We start from the raw sequence: 14,283 nt of genomic DNA on the forward strand, positions 1-14,283 counted from the left end.
TTTTACAAGACTCTCTTGTTTTAGCCTAGTTAAAATAGAATATGGTGAAGCATACAGCCCCACAAGGCTGCAAAGGTGTCTCGGTCTTGACAATCCCTGCCTTATGCTTCTGCTACAGAAAAATTAATCTTGACCTGGAGACCATCATAAGGATGATGATCATAAGCCTTGATACTACCAGGAACCTAAAGCCCGACTTCTGTTTCCTTCACAATCTGAGCATAATGTCCAAGCCCTTCAGTATCTGAGAAGGAATATGAGAATAAATGTAAAGCTAAAGCATATTAATGAGAAAAAATAATTTACAGGTTTCTGATTGATGATAATTGGTATTGTGAACAAGACTCCCTTAGAGTCTGGCAATCAGAAAAATCAAGAGTGAACAGAGGTGCACATGTAGGAATAGCTAGCAAAAAGAAATTGCAGATTTGTACAATTAAGTTTATATATTCTACTTTTCAGTTGTAATAGCATCTTTTTTGACTTTTGGAAATTTAAGGAATGTTGGAGCATGGCAAACTGTCTACTAATTCAGTTGGAATGCCCTCAGAGATTTGTTTTCTTAGTACAATAAAAATATGCGTGCATTACAAAGAGTCGTGGCTCAGAGTTTCCTTAAATAGCAGTATTTCTACATAGTCAGGATCATGTCTATAGACAGTGATCAGTAATAATGAGCTGCAACTTCTGTTTTTGCCATTTCCAAGTAGGTTCATAATAAGTACTTTGTGATGGGACATACTCCAGAGTTGGTGGCCTTTATTCATTTTCTTTTTAACTAGTCAAAATATTTGCATGTGTCTCAGATATAAGAGCAAACAACAGTTTGTTAGACAAAGCTCAAAGAAGATACCTTATCCTTAGATGTATAGATGTATCCTTAGATGTTGTGTATAACTAGTGATTTGGGAAACCTGAGAGAAGCATGTTTACAGTGAGAAAAAGAGAAGCTCAAAGTCTGCAAAAAGGAAGTTGTAATAGGCAAGACAGCAGACAAAAAGAATTTGCAGAATTGCCATTAGAAGGGAATCAAGTAAAATAATTATTTCATGAAAAAGAAATATTAGTTTGCAAGTAGTATTTGAATTCTTTATTATTTTCACTGTTACATTGTCTTTAATTTCTGCTGCTGTCTAGGTTGTGATTTGTGTGCTTCATTGCCTGTCATCTAAACGGTTTCTAAAGACAGAAGCATATGGGTTTTCCTATCTTTACTTCCATTATACAGTAATAATAGTGTCTTGCTTCTGTAATCAAGTGAAAAATTGGGTTGAAAGGGACCTCAGGGAGGTCACAGAATCATCTGGGTTGGAAGAGACCTCCAAGATCACCTAGTCCAACCTCTGATCTAACACTAACCAGTCCTCCACTAAACCATATCACTAAGCTCTACATCTAAATGTCGTTTAAAGACCTCCAGGGATAGTGACTCAACTACTTCCCTGCCCAATGATCAGAACAGGCCACCTTCTAAGCTGAGGAGTGTAAAATGGGTAATTATTTGAGCTCTGAAGTTAGTTGAGGTTGCTTTTAGGGCTTTCCCAGTCAAGTTTTGAATATCTCTGAAGATGGAGGTTACATTGCTTCTTTTGGTGGCCTTTGATAGTTTTGTCTACTCTCAAGGTGATTTTTTCCCCCTAATATCTACCTGTAATTTGATTTGGGACAACTTGCATTGCTGCTCCTTTTCCTTTCATGGAGAACCTCCAAGAAGAGTCTGGCTCCATTTTCCTTGTTATCACCAGTAGGTTGGCAAAGAACTGCAAGATCCCTCTCTCCTTTCCCTCCTCCATCCAGGCTGATGGAGCTCAGCTCCCCTGCCTCTCCTATGGGGTGGGTGTTCCAGCCCAGTCCACCATGGTGACCCTCTGCTGAACTCGCTGCAGCTCACTGCTGTCTGCTTTGAATTGGGAGGTCCCATCTGGGACCAGCACCAGAAGAGTGAGCTCATAAATGAGATCAGAGAGGAAGAATTGCATCCCTTGATGTGTTGCAGCCCAGGATGTGGTGGGCTTTCATAGCCTCAAGGACATAGCAGATCTTTTGGATCTTTGGAAAGTGATATTCAGCAGACTTGTTTCTAATGAGATCTCACTTTTTTCTTCTACCTAGAATGTGCCACCTGATTTGTCCATCTGTACCTTCGTGCTGGAGCAGTCTCTGTCAGTACGAGCCCTCCAGGAAATGCTGGCTAACACAGAGGAAAAGGCAGAAGGGGTGAGTTATTAGATCATCACTTTTCATCTTGCAAATGCATTTTTTTTTCCCCTACTGTACCACAGTTTTCATGACTGGCACAAGCTTATGGCATAGTGAATTGCTTACATATAAGTTTCCTTCTTCACTGCAGGAATGGTCTGCTTTTGAGAAATTCTAAACATTTGTAGCTTACACTAACACTCACAAGTAGGGCGTATAAATACTCAATAACTTCAATGTGCTGCAGATCTTTATAGAGCTATGGGACTGGTTTAATTTGAGATCTCATTATCTCATTGTGATATATGATCTCATTGTGATATATGGAGCTGGATCACTTGTTTAGAACAGCTAAGTTTTCTTACTGACTGTATCAAATGAGACTGTCAGGTAGTCTTAAAATGACTTGGGTGTGTGCTGTTTTTTCTCTGTAAATAATGACATTGTTCTATGTAGTCTGAGATAAAAAGTCATGTAACTCAACTTCAGAGGTGGAAATTGAGTAATAATGAGTCTTGGTGGAAAAGAAATATGAAAACTAGCATGTTTTTGTACTCTAGAGGATGAAGGATATAGGAATAACGATAATTCTGTATGACTAACATATAGCTGTTTACATATAAATCCTAGTAGTGTAATTTATATTCTCTGTCATGTAATTAATTTGATTTGATATGATGTAGTTTAGTGTATCATATATACACACTGTAGAGTTAACAGAAATGCTGTGTTCTGACCCAAATCCTGTAAACACTAAGTAGGGAAGAGTGAGATGGGAGGTCAGGCTATAGGAACAGGAATTTATACAGATAAAACGGAAGGAGAGGTTAACCATAGCTCTGTCACTTATGAAAGCTGGCAGGAGAGCAGCTTGCCTCTGGTATTTGTGGGAATGCCTTGGGAAAGCAAACTTTAAACTAACATACAGTAGTTAGTCCCATAAAATGCCACACACTGAGACTTAAAATAGTGTTTGGGAAATGAAGTCCAAGAACATCATCCCATGGATGATCCAAAGTGTGTGCTGTCCTTGAGAATTGTTCCTCTGCAAGGACCAACTCCAACAAGAGGAGAATGAGAAGCACATCTGAGAGAAGAAGTGTTCCCTCTCTTTTTAGTTTGTAAATGGCAGTTGTACTGATATACAGTGCTCTGTACTTACAGATCTTCTGAGACACATAGAAGAAAGATAAAGTGAAGTCTCTGAATGTCTTCAGTTGTTACCTTTTTACAGAGTAGTTTACTGTGCTCTCAATACCTATTAAATCTCAGCATTAGTAGAAGGTGCAGAGCTATGGCTATGCTAACCCAGATAGTTGGTGTTCACTGAATAATGAATAGGTTGTTACTGCAGATTTTGCCTGGTTTCTGTGCAATTCATTAGCAATCTGCCTGCGTGTCTCTTGCATACTGATATATTGGTATTAGAGAAGAATAATCTTATAAATAGTGGCTTGTAAATTGACAAAGGCAAATAATTGTCAGTGCCATTATTTTTCTTTCTAGTAAGTCTCTGGAAGCCAGGAATAATAGTACTAAAACGTCTCATTGTGAACTTGCTGATAAATTAACAGAACTGATGTTTGGTATGTAGTTTTTATTGAAAATGTATAAAGATTGTCTTTGAATTTATTGACACATTTTTCATATGCTTACATAGGCAGCTTCGTATTAGCTTTTGTATTTGATGACTGTTGTGGTTACTTTTATGAGAAGAGGTAATTTGTGCATACATTTGAAGCACTGTATCTTTTTTTTTTTTTAATTTTATTTTTATTTAGAACAACACTCATTTCTTTCATTTAGGAGAATAAAGTATAGCAACTCCTTGAAAATTTTTTATTATAAACTGTATTCAGTATGAGCTCAGTTTTCTAATGGAGAGAATCCTGAAAAGGAAGGTCTTTTCAGTCTTCCCTTACTTTTTGTTACATTAGAAATCATTAAGGCTGCTGTTTTTAATGCTGAATACAATCTTTATATAGTAGGTATTGTTCCTATAAAACAGGTAAGTCAGCAGTAATGAAATGGTTGAGTAATAAGAGCAAAATCTCATTCTGTCTTGAGTCAGAATACTAAACAGCTTTCTTTGTGTTTAAGAAAGAATATCTGTGTGCACTAACTGGATTTCTTTTTAATTCTTGATTAGTGTGTATTAAATGTGCAAGATTTACCTCAAGATTTTTAGCGCAAGAATCCCAAAATGAGAATTTCCATATTTCATGAGGTTAGTGATCCATCTAGTTGAGTATACTTCTCTCCCCTGAATCAACTAAATGCCAGTATCAAAGGCAACAGTGGAAAATGAGTGAAATTTTATAGAGAAGAATAAACCTATGGATTTCAGTGTTTTAATAACCTGCCAGAGTAAAGCAATGTGTTTTAAAGGCTATGATAAAAAATCAGAGCACAAAGTAACCACTCAGTGCCTATGACTAGAAGAAATCTTTAGCAGCACAGCACTACACATTCTTTCTTATACAATTTCACTCATTTTCCACTGTTGCCTTTGATCCTGAAAAAGTAATTCCATAGCTTTCCCAAAGAGTTTGTCTGGGAATATTTACCACAAAATGTTGTAACTGTGTTTTGCTTCTGATTTTTTTATTAAATTCTGATTATTTTTTTTAATCAATTATTCCTTTACTAGATTCAATAACTTTTTATTATTTAGTATTCTCTTTGTGAAAATGCTGAGATGCCATAATCAAATCAATCCCTGGAAATTTTCCGCTAATTTTCTTAGGAAATGAAGCCTGGCCATCTGTACATTAGTACTCTTATATTCAGTAACATTCTGCAATATATTCAGTAATATTCTGCAATATTAGAATCAGGGATAGGAATTTGGTAAGAGAAAGGGGCCTAACATTCCCCTGTAAGAGGAAAACAGGGTGAATTCAGCTGTTTTACAGTGCCATCGGCTGCTCTGGTGCTGGTGTGCCTTCTGCATTGCAGCTGCTTGCTCAGGAGAGGTGCCACAGGTATTCAGGAAGGAAGCTGCCACGTTTTGCTTGAGAGAAAGGGATTAATAATTTTTTTTTGTCTTTCAGATCTGTTTTAAACAACTCTCTCTCTTCTTTTTTTTTTTTTTTTTTTTTTTTTTTGTAAGACAACAGAGCTGTACATAGTGCATTATTTCCAGTGTCAAATGTTTTATGAGAGCAAAAATTATTTTCCTGTATTTTCCTCAGACAGTCCTATTTGTATATTGAGGAATTACCTTCTTTATTTATTTACTTTACTTCAAAATATTGTGTTTATAGGTTATTTTAAAAAATATTATTATTTAATCTTTTGGCTGATTTTGGATAAGTTGCAGAGAGAAATGCCAGCTTCCACAAAATTTTCACCAAGTCACAGTTCTATTGTATGACTGTTGTAGCACTGCTTTAGCATTTAGAAGAGGTAACTAGACATATTTGACATTGGAAAACATCGAGTGTTTTCTTAACCTCAGTTGCCTGAGGAAATGATTTAGACTTATTTGTCCAAAACTTTTTGAAATTGTCATCAAGCAAACTTCAAAGAGATCTAAAGAATTTGGGGAACAGTGACTAGATAGAGGAAATTATATTAGCTTGGATTTAAAGGACATTTTACTGTAAGTGAATGAGCACAAATTTATGCATCTTCTATTTGCCTACAACAAAAATATGCTTTTCTTTTGAAATGACTAGGAGCTTGTGATTTGTGAAGTTACACTTGCTTTGCTTGGGGTTTTCTGAAATACATCCAACGGTCTTATGATATAAATAACATACTTGTCTTTTGCCTTGTGATATCTTTTATAGTGCTGATAATTATGTTCATTACAATAATTGTAATAATTGTAAATGAGGTCATTGAAATTTGAAGCTTCCAGGTTGTATGTTAAATGCCATACCCTAATGAATAGGTATTATGTGTATGTGCATAGTATGTGACTTGCTTTCACCTTCCTGTGTGTTGTGCATCTTTCCGTGCATGAGAGATGTTATATCCCATGCAGACAATTGTTGTTAACTGCATGTTTTCATTGAAGTGATTGAGAAATCTTGGTAAGCTTGTTCTTTCAGAGAAGCTCTAAGTATTTCTGCCAGCAGTGTTAAAGCACTTCACTTTGGTCTACCAGAATACAAATGGGTGCCAAGCAATCCCAGTTTTCTTCTTGTACCATCCAGCCACAGCAAAATCCAATTTCACCAGGAGTACACAGAGCAGGAGAGACCCATCCTGGTGAGAGCTTCTGGAGCTCTTCTTGCCGCTCTATGATGAGTGCTGCCAGTGCAAGGTGTGTGTGTGGGCATTTCTTGTTCAGGCATGTACAGAGAAGCATGAGACTGCTAGAGCTTTTTGCAGTTTTAACATCAAAATGGGTGGAAAGTTCAATTCCTCTCATAAGGGCTATGCTTCATGCCCCATGAGTTGCTCGCTAGTAGCAATCAGCTGCGGTCATTGGTATATAGCACGCATCTGTTGGAATGGTGTTTTAATGACTCTTGTAGGAGAGGTACACCATACTCATCTATCCTGTATGATGCCGGGGGGATTTCTCTCAGTTGCTTCTCTGGCTATTTGCATCAAATTACAGCTTTTTGCCAGCTGAATAGGAAAACCTTACTGAAATAAGCAAGGATCTCTTCACATGTCATCTGTAGCAAGAAAGTGAATTTATAAGTAATTACAATTTCTGCATTTTGAATAACACCATGCACTGTCCATTAGAACAAGCTCGGATAGTCTTTTTTTTTAATATTTTTTTTGCCATTCATCTTCCTAGACTTCATAACGTAGAAAAAAATTAGCTCGTATTTTACTTAATATGCTTGATTTTTCTTTACATTTATAAAAAATAAAACAGTGTTAAATCCTCTGCTAGTTTCCTACAGATTGATCTTAGTTGCCACTTTGCCTACTGAGCACTTCTGTGTGTATTTTTTTGCTTTTTGTTTCCCCAGTATTTGCACAGTAGTGGTGCTTTTCTACCAGTGTATGCTGCTGTGGTGATTTCACAGTGACAGATGACTAAACCCCACCACAACCACTCTCTTAATCCCCTCCTCAAAGGGAGAGGAAGGGAAGAATGATGTATTGAAGAAGGCTGCAATAAGGACATTTAATTAAAGGGAAAAGCGGAAGTCCAGTCTGGAAGTGGACTTCTGTTTGATGCTTTTGGTACTTTCTTCCAGCTGAAGATGAATGCTGGTCCTGAAAGCAGAAAGCTGATGTGCAAACTAATTTTATTGGAACATATGGGCAGCGTTGCAATGGGCTTGGACATGAGGAGAACTGGACCCCCATAAGATAATACCTATGTCAATTCCATAGGTATTATTCCCTTGCCATCTATAATCTCTATCTAGTTACTATAAAAAAAATGGCAACATACTGATGTCATTCAGTAAGGATTCTCTATGAAGTCCTGGAAGAGGTGGATTTTTGTTTGCTTGTTTGTATTTGTTGTTTTTTAAGCAAAATTGAAGCATGGAGAAATTGTAAATGGCACAGTTAAATTTGTCTTTGCAACCACACAGCTCATTTGTTACAGCAATTGAAAGTGGTATACTAAACTGGATTTAGATAAAATAAAAAGATAAGCCTTCAAAATCCTCACATTTGATTGCTGTTCTAGAGCACTGAAGATTGTCTGTTTTGCTACACAATCCTATTTAAAGCTATAAAAGTGTCTTAAACCAGTCACATTCTTAATGTTATTGGATGTTTCTCCAAAGCAATCTACAATACTGAGTTTTTAACCACACCAGTCTAGCTGAGTAATCACTGTCCAGCATACTGATTGCACCTGCTCATTTTATTATTCCTGGTTTTGAATGTTTTGATACTTCAGGACTGACTTGTGCAGGTACTGAGGTCTTAGAGATTTACCTGTAGCTGATGGAAGTTATACACAGAATGTAAAATCATGTTAAAAGTTGAGTTCTGTGTGTCTTCAACTCAACTCCCAGGCTTGTGTGAATTTTGATTTTAGTAGATCCATGCTTCAGATTCTTCAATGTACTGATGTATTAAATGGGGTATTGTGAAAATTGAATTAATATCTGTGAGATTACTATTACAGCAATCAACACTAAAAATGATGACATTCATTCATTATGTCTTTAGAACTGTTTTTAAAATTAATATTCAGTACAATGGATGCTTACTGAGCTATAGGATGAAATAAAACAGTAAGTGTTCTATATGTTGCATTATACATAGTTCAAGTTGAAAAGGTTGAACATAAAATGAACATACTGTACTTCCACTGTGGAAGGCTATGTCATGAGAGAAGTGAATGGATTGAAGTTAAGGTTATATTGGTGACTTGTCACTTTCTGTCTTGTTACTGTTTGTGTAATTATTAACATTTTTTGGGGGGGGGGGTATAAATTAGTGTAATTCTTTTGAAAATGCAAACACTCGATACCTTTGGCTTAGGAAAAAACGATTTTGAAATATGAATCATTCATGGTTGTATGTAGTCCTTGTATGATAGTACTCTAGTGTAACTCATCATATAAAGAACAACCTTTCATTAATATCCCAGATGTGCTCACAGCTGGGGCAGGCCCTGGATAGCATGGCACTCAGACATCATATTTTCCTCTTTTTTTGCAGTGCACACAGCTGTAATATAAGTATTTGTATAAACCCATGACCTTAAATTAAATAAATTAAAGTTTTGTTTGTGCCATTATATTTAGAGTGGAAATAATAATTAAACAATATTTTTGAGATTGTTTATAACACTATGTAAACATCTCATGCTACATATGAAAAAGGTTTCCAAATTGGTACTAAACCTGTGTCATTTCCTGGGTAGTTGTCACTGAAATGTTCTGGAAAGCCACTCTAAGCATGAGGATTCATCTGCACCCATATGCTTGCATCTCCCCATGGCAGTAGGAAATTTGACTCCATGGTGACTGCATTACTGGTGAATGCAATATCATATTTGCAAAAATGTCTGGTCCAGTGAGAATAGGCATTATTTTGCAGCTACCTGTTAGTCTGTAGAAAAGTGATGTGATGCCCAGTCACCCCTTGATGACTGGGGTTCAGCTCAACGTTGTTTTGCTGGGAAGGTATGGCTTGTGCCTTGGAAAGTACGAAGGTGAGCCATCAAATAAATGATTTGTTGCAGTAGCAATGGTAAAGCCAAAAGCCGTCAAAGCAGGTGAATATGTCAACATTTTTGAAGTATCTAAGTACTACTGTAACTTGAGATTTATACCCCTCTAAGTGGTTAACGTGGAGATTTCGTTTTGTTTCTCTCTGATCATGTAAAAAAATAACCGTTTTTAATTTACTTACAAGGATACAAACAGCTATGGAGTTTGAGGTGGATGAAAGAAAAAATGAAAGAAATAAAAAGTTTTAAGGACCAGGGATATAGCTGAACAGAGCAGATGGAGAACTGGGAGCAGTTGTGCCTGCAGAGGCAGAGGTTCTGCCTCTGGCTGTGAGATGCCTGACTGATAACCTGCACAGGGATATGGCCCAGCAGAGGCTCGGAGTCCATGGCCCAGCAGAGGCTCAGAGTCCATGGCTCACAGAGGCAGCATCCTACCTTTTTGGATGGCAAGCTCATCTACTCCAGCTTAGCACACCTCTCTGAGCAGTAGAGCTCTGGACGAGCCCAAAACTCAATGGGTACTGTAACCGAGACCTTATGTCAGCGTGTCAGGATCACTGAGCCTCTGGTCTGGATTTTAGCTCTGAGCACTGGGGCATTACAGAGGTCATTCTGTGGGCAGGGACTTGTCCCACTGAGCGGCAGGAGTGCTGGCTCCTGGGCAGCCCTGGCTAGGAAGGGCCCTGCTGGGCAGCATTTTGTCTGCATGGTTGGCTGTGGGTCCCACACCAGTGGGCTCCCTTTTGGAGTGTCTGCAGGATCTCAGCTGCACTGAAAGCTCCTGCCGAGTTCCTTCAGGCAGTCTGAATTGAGTCCTTCCCCTTCAAAAGCATGTCTGTTTAAATATATATCTATATCTCTCTCTATATATATATATATACACATAAAAAAAATATATTTATATATTTAACTTAAAAAGAGGGAGTATGCTGTATTTAACTCTTCCTGAGCTCAGTGCACTTATCTGTGGATCAGTTTTCAAATTAAAATTTAAATCTGTGCTTTTAGAGTACTACCAGCACAGTAAGTGAGAAGGTGAGGCATTATCTCCTCATTTGATGTTTGTATAAGGTCTGTGATCCTGAAGCATAACTGGCTTTTTTGACAGACATGATATTCGCTGAGCTTTGAGGATTGGCCCTTTTTTCCCAAACTGTTTTCCTTTTTCCAGACTTTGCTGGTGGACAGTACATTGCCATTTGCTCCTTCAAATAATTGTATTTTTCTCTATGAATAAATAGATGACTTTTTTATTTTATTTTATTTTATTTTATTTTATTTTATTTTATTTTATTTTATTTTATTTTATTTATTTTATTTTATTTTATTTTATTTTATTTTATTTCCCCGTTTTTAAGTGATGATAAGAAAAGCTCTCTTCTTACTCTTCTTTATGGAAATAGCATTCTTTGACACGGGTAGGACGAAAAGACTTAAAAAGAACAAGAATTATGGTTTCAGGCTGCAAGCAGTACAAGCAGTAAACCTAACTTCTGTTGAGTTGGGTGCTGTCGTTTGCTTTTGACCTAATTCATTTAGGTTCTGAAGACCTTTACAATAGTATGAGATTTCTGTACTTAATGTTTCTTTTTCGTGGATACACCTGTTGGTGTGAAATGTGTTTTCAATTATGGCAGTGCCTAGAGCTACCTATCCTGAAGCAGCCTTTGGTAGCTGACAATCTGTCAATAAATATACAGAGCACTTAGTTATCTTGAAAGAATATTCTTCCAAAAAAAAAAAAAAATTGGGATAGAAGGTAAGTATATATACAGAGTGGAAAAAAAAATAAAAAAATGTAGCAATCCCACTTTTTTTTTTTATTTATTACAGAATATCTTGTTCAATGTCGTAAGTTGGTAACTTGGTGTTAAGTGTTGGTCATTGAGCAAATGAGTGTTTTAATTAACTGGGTACTTTTATGTTCTGTAAATTCCATTTCCAGGTGATGTTAATTTGTTAGCTTAAAAGCAGTTTACAGTGTATAGCTCTACTTCAAAACAACTTGTACATTTGTCCAGATTTTAATGTCAGTAACTGATGGATCCTTTGACTGTTGGGAGGAATTTCAGATAAGGTTTCATATTCCTTCTCCTTGGCAATGTGTGAAATAAAAAGCCTTAATTTTTTTAAAGAAGGAACTCGGTGGATTTGCAGATCTTCTGAGGAAAATATTAAGCAGCCAGCATTAGCCTCTGTCTGGGAGAAAGACTACAGTTCCCTTTCAGCTGTGATCCCACAGATTGTAGTGATGAGTCTGTTCTCTGGCTTGAAACTGGAATCAACCATTCTTGAACAAGTATATAGCAGATTATTTATTCTAAGTACTGGTACTATCTAAACTATATCAAATGAATGACTATTCATTTTTCTAGGAATGGTGTTGTGTAGGTGTTTGAAATTCTACTAATCAAGTGTCCCAGTGAAAATTTGAGGCAAACTGACTTAATGCTTAATCCACAGTGAAATGACTTTTTTTTTTTTTTTTTTTGCCCTCCTCCTATATTTGTAAATTCAGGGCCTTAAAAAAAGCCAAAATCATTTTAAAGCTTTTTACACAGAAATCAGTCTATGTGTCTTGGTATAAAGAATCATTGAATTCATTTCAGAAGCATTCTTGTCCCAGTTAGTTTCATAATTCCCTAAATTCATGAAATACTATGTTGAATATTTGGTGTTTTCCAAAGAATGTATTCTGTCCTTGGAAAGTGATGAGCATTCTGTAGTCTCCTTCATATTTAGTAAGGTCCAGGAAAAAAGTTCTAAATGTTCCTGTTTAACGTGGGAGGACACACACGTTAAATTAACAAGCTAAATTAATTGAGCTTGGTATCAACATTTTTGACTTGCACTTACATTCAGATAGGAAAATTTGTCCTGTTTTTTCACAGCACACAAGACTGGTACATTGGTTGTGTCATAATTGCATTCTGGAAGGTACTAACACCTTTCTTTGAATCTTTTTTTACATATTTCAGGCAGTGAACACTACAACTAACCCAGCTTGTTGTAACCCTACATTCTCTATATCCAAGCTTGATATTGCAGAGCCTTATATAGCACTTCTACACTGAGGATATAGGAAATGTGGTTCCTGCAGTAATAGCATATAAGGGTGAGACACACACCTACCTAGTCCATTCTCAACTCATAAATATGGTGGCATGCGTTGAGAGGAGAAAATTGTGTATGTAGTAGACTTTCTATTGAGATTTCTTTTGAAATTCCAGTGGCTTTTCCTACTTTTTTTTTTTTTTCCTTTTCTCTTTCAGTGAAATCCTAATCACTTTCATAGGTTGTTTAAGGATTTTTCTGTAAAACACTAGACAAATTTAATACATTAAAGGTATCCCTTTAGGCCATTTAATAGCTCAGTCATTTCTACTTGACAGTTTTTCAATGAAGCACAAAAAAATCTCTTATGTTCTAAAACACTTAGGAAATAATTTCTGATTATTTTTTTTTCTTTTTAACCTAGCCTTTTTTCAGTAGATTCTCTTGTTCAGAGAGTCCTTTAGCACAGGCCACTTTGAAATCTTTTGTAGATAAGAAAGTGCTTAGGGACTCTCTTATAATTTGAAATGCAAACCTCCTGAGGATTTGGAGGCTACAGATATAGCCATTGTTTTGAGTACAGTGAGATGCATTTACTAAATTCTTTATCTCATTATTATTCTGTGCGTATTTTAAACAACTAGGAATTTAGTAATCTCCTTTTTTTTAATCTATCTACTTTAGATTTAACTGCATCTCATGAAGGAAACTTTCAGTCCTTTAAGTCCTTAATTCTGAGCGGATTTTTTTTCTTTTCTATCATTTTACTGTTTTGCTTTTGGTTTATTGGATCAGTCCAGACTGTGGGCAAGATTAGATTAATCAAGAGGTCAGATTCAGAGAGAAAGCATGAGGCAGTGTGACCCTGCATGTGAAGGAACCCTACTGTCACTGGAATTTGGAAAGTGCTTCCTGAACAGGAGGCCAGGATGGTGATGATTAAAGGGAGAGATAGAGACATGACATTCACTTATCTTTAAGTGAATATCTAAGCCTGTAAGTAAATGCCTAGCTTTCTTCAGCTTGGCATAACCAACTTCTGTTGCCTCTATGAATGTTTCAGCTGGCATTTGGTATATAGAATGGTACACATTGGAATAATTGTCTTCAAAATATAAATCTGATGCACTGATTTTGTACTGATTTCAAGATACAGTAACAAAGGATGGATATCTGTTTCGTTAGCATTGGAATATTTTTTTCTTATTCTTTATTTTTTCTCAAATTATTTTCATAGATTTTATGTCCTTCATTTATGCTGTTACTTTTGATCTGCTGCATATTTTTTCACATCTGTCAGTTTGATAGTTTTCATGCATTTGTCTCTTTATTGTTGCTGACAGAAAACCTTAACTTTTGAACAGAGCTGAATGATCAGCTTACAGGCTGGTTACTGACACTAGCATCTGACTTCTTTCCTCCGTTAGTAGCATTAGTTTCAGAATGTCATTGTTTTGCTCTAGATGTCACAGCGTGCCTGTCTCTCTTCTTCTTTCTTTATTTTTCTCTTTTGTTTCCAAAATCCATTTCCAGATCGAAATGTCACTACACTACAGGAGCACTGAAAAAAAAAAAAAAAAAAAAAAAGATAAAAATAAATAAATTCAGGGCATTATGAGAAAATAACAATAAAACAAATACATCTATTAACTTGTAGTGAAATGTCTTAGCTATATTGTGGATATATAATGCTGTATTACATAGCATTGTAATTACTGCTGAGTTTTTCAGATTTGTGCATTCATTAAATCCATGTCAGACCTTATTAACAGAATGCAAGCATTTGGTTGTGCACATCATGTGTGCATTCTAATCTAAACTGTTTCTGTAAGGTGAAAAATTTTCATTTCACAACCTCTACTCCAATATTTGACAGCTTCATTTTTCACGAAAATGTTTTCTTTGAATACCCA

The 14,283-nt window shown here is 36.2% G+C and overlaps 1 protein-coding gene across 1 annotated transcript in view; it reads left to right on the top strand.

Moving 5' to 3' along the window:
• Window positions 1-14,283, top strand: part of RYR2 (ryanodine receptor 2) — a gene marked incomplete at both ends in the record, with an annotated part of 408,872 nt that overhangs the window by 130,513 nt on the left and 264,076 nt on the right. The window contains one exon of the mRNA XM_084285045.1: window positions 2,113-2,217. Coding sequence (XP_084141171.1) covers window positions 2,113-2,217 — 105 coding nt within the window. The remainder of the gene's footprint in view (window positions 1-2,112; window positions 2,218-14,283) is intronic.

Source organism: Netta rufina (assembly GCF_964035555.1).
Source record: "Netta rufina genome assembly, chromosome: 3".
NCBI classification, from domain to species: Eukaryota; Metazoa; Chordata; class Aves; order Anseriformes; family Anatidae; genus Netta; species Netta rufina.